Consider the following 1,977-nt stretch of genomic DNA (forward strand, 5'->3'; position numbering starts at 1 on the left):
CCTTAATAGTGTTTTTAGTAATACTAGTCACTTAGGGTTAATTTTTTTAAAATAAAAATTTACATATTTATTTTATCTTATTTTTGTTTTTTACAATTTTTTTTTTATTGTAAATACATCTTAAATTTTCTTTTCTTAAATATTATTTAATAGACAACCCGCCTGGACGATCTTACAAGTGTTATGTTGAAACAAGTACAACAGAATTTGAGGTTTATCGAAGAAACATTCGGTAGTTATTTTGAAACTATTCTTCGCTCTCAGCCCTTAACTTGGTTGGTAAGTTAAATTTTCTTAAATACATTTTCTGTTCCTATATAATAGTTTCTGTACTTTATCTTTGAAAAATTTTCAACAGAAATGTGCTGCTTTTCTTGCTGCTTTGGAATATTTTCTTTTTTTGAAAACTTAACTCTTCCCTTTATTATCAATTTTTTTAATTGAAGAAATGCTCATGTTTAATTTTGTTCCTGACTTGTAGGTCTCCGGCAAGGATAGTACCTCTAACGTCACGACTTCGGAGGTAACGCAAGAGAAATAAGGTCTTTTGAACTTATCGTGTACCTGTGACTTTTTACGTATGAAAAAATAGTTATGACCCCCGTATTTTGTAAACATACACAGCACATTTTTGTACTGATTTATATATCTATATTTGATATTATCATATATTTGAGAATAACCGCTTTATTTTGATACTGAAATAAAACTGCTGCATGTTGAATTTTGTTTTTTTCTTTTCTAAACACATGATGTTTAGTTTGGCTTCTTTTCTGGTAGGTGCCAAAAATTCTAGCAGACGAAATCATCTTTGACACGGATCTGGTCCTCGAAGAGGACTTGTTCAGAGTATTCAATCCCAATAGGCGTTTATTAGGCGACGACGAGTGAGAAGCGTTCGTCTTCAAACCGTGATTAGCAAATTCCCAAGTAAAACAAAGATCTAAGTTATAAGATTAGCTTTGGAATTTTAAACGGCACACGAGTAACTTTTTGTACAAGTTTTTTCTTAAATTATTTTAACCATTTTTAATTTGTATATTGACAAATAAACTTTATTGAATATAAGAGGGGTTATTTTAAAAATTTACAATTAAGTAATAATTAAACTATTTTCACACTTAATGGGGAGGCCCTGAGCTATGTGAACTGGATGAGTTGGATATACCATAACCGGAAGGTCCCACACCATGGTCTGAACGTCCAGCGAGGAAGGACCCTGCCACATGACGCTCTCGGACGGCGAAGAGGAGGGTAGCACGTCCGGAATCTGGGACGTGGTGGTCACAAATTCAAAATGGAGTTTCCACTGTAATGATACTATAAAAGACAGATTTTAGTTCTGTAAATAGTCTTTCGTTGTGTACTTTGCCGATACTTACCGACTTCACTAGAAAATGCAGGGGTGATGGTCAGGGGTATAGGTAAGATCATCTGTGTATGATCTAGAAATAAACAGAATTCATGATGTTTTGTATAAGTGACCGTCATTATGCTTGGTTTTGACTTAATACAGCATTCTTCTTTTAATATTTCTTCACTTTGCAACATAACGGAGAACTGAAAGAGATAAATAGCAATTGTATACCAAGAACTGCCTAGCTTTTCTTTTAAGTGAGAAAAACAAGCCTTAGTTTATTAATACTTTTTTTTTAAAAAAAAGTAGGAGTGAAGCAAGTTTAAAACTAACTTAGATAAGGCAGTACCAAAAAAGTAATTGATATTTATTTTTTTATAGCAATATGATTTATATATTGTATTGTTTTCAACTAAATAGTGATTTAAGAAGAAACATTTTTTTAGAAATATATATTAAATTTGTTTTCTTCATTAAAAAATCAATTAGAAGATATCCAGAACTGTTTTTTAATGATACGGCACTCCAGAAATGAGCTGCTTCGTATGGAACTACAATAGGATGTTGTATTTTCCTTCCCTCCAACTACTGTTAAATAGAAAACATTGCATTGAAATTTA

General features: G+C 31.6%; 1 protein-coding gene and 1 long non-coding RNA gene across 2 annotated transcripts; one reads left to right on the plus strand and one right to left on the minus strand.

Annotated features, from left to right (window-relative positions):
* Window positions 1-131: 131 nt before the first annotated feature.
* LOC111615962 lies at window positions 132-534 on the plus strand. Its single transcript, XR_002755167.1, has 2 exons — window positions 132-279; window positions 482-534. It is a non-coding gene; the product is annotated as an uncharacterized LOC111615962 (long non-coding RNA).
* Window positions 535-673: 139 nt separating this feature from the next.
* Window positions 674-1,734, minus strand: LOC111615961 (RAB6A-GEF complex partner protein 2-like). The gene is made up of 2 exons (XM_023357395.1): window positions 1,383-1,734; window positions 674-1,320 (listed from the first exon to the last, which is right to left on the minus strand). The coding sequence occupies exons 1-2, from the start codon at window positions 1,549-1,551 to the stop codon at window positions 1,094-1,096; spliced, it is 396 nt and encodes a 131-aa protein (XP_023213163.1). The 5' UTR covers window positions 1,552-1,734; the 3' UTR covers window positions 674-1,093.
* Between the last annotated feature and the right edge of the window lie 243 nt (window positions 1,735-1,977).

Source organism: Centruroides sculpturatus, unplaced genomic scaffold (assembly GCF_000671375.1).
Source record: "Centruroides sculpturatus isolate CEXI.00-Female unplaced genomic scaffold, Cexi_2.0 scaffold2819, whole genome shotgun sequence".
Taxonomy (NCBI): Eukaryota; Metazoa; Arthropoda; class Arachnida; order Scorpiones; family Buthidae; genus Centruroides; species Centruroides sculpturatus.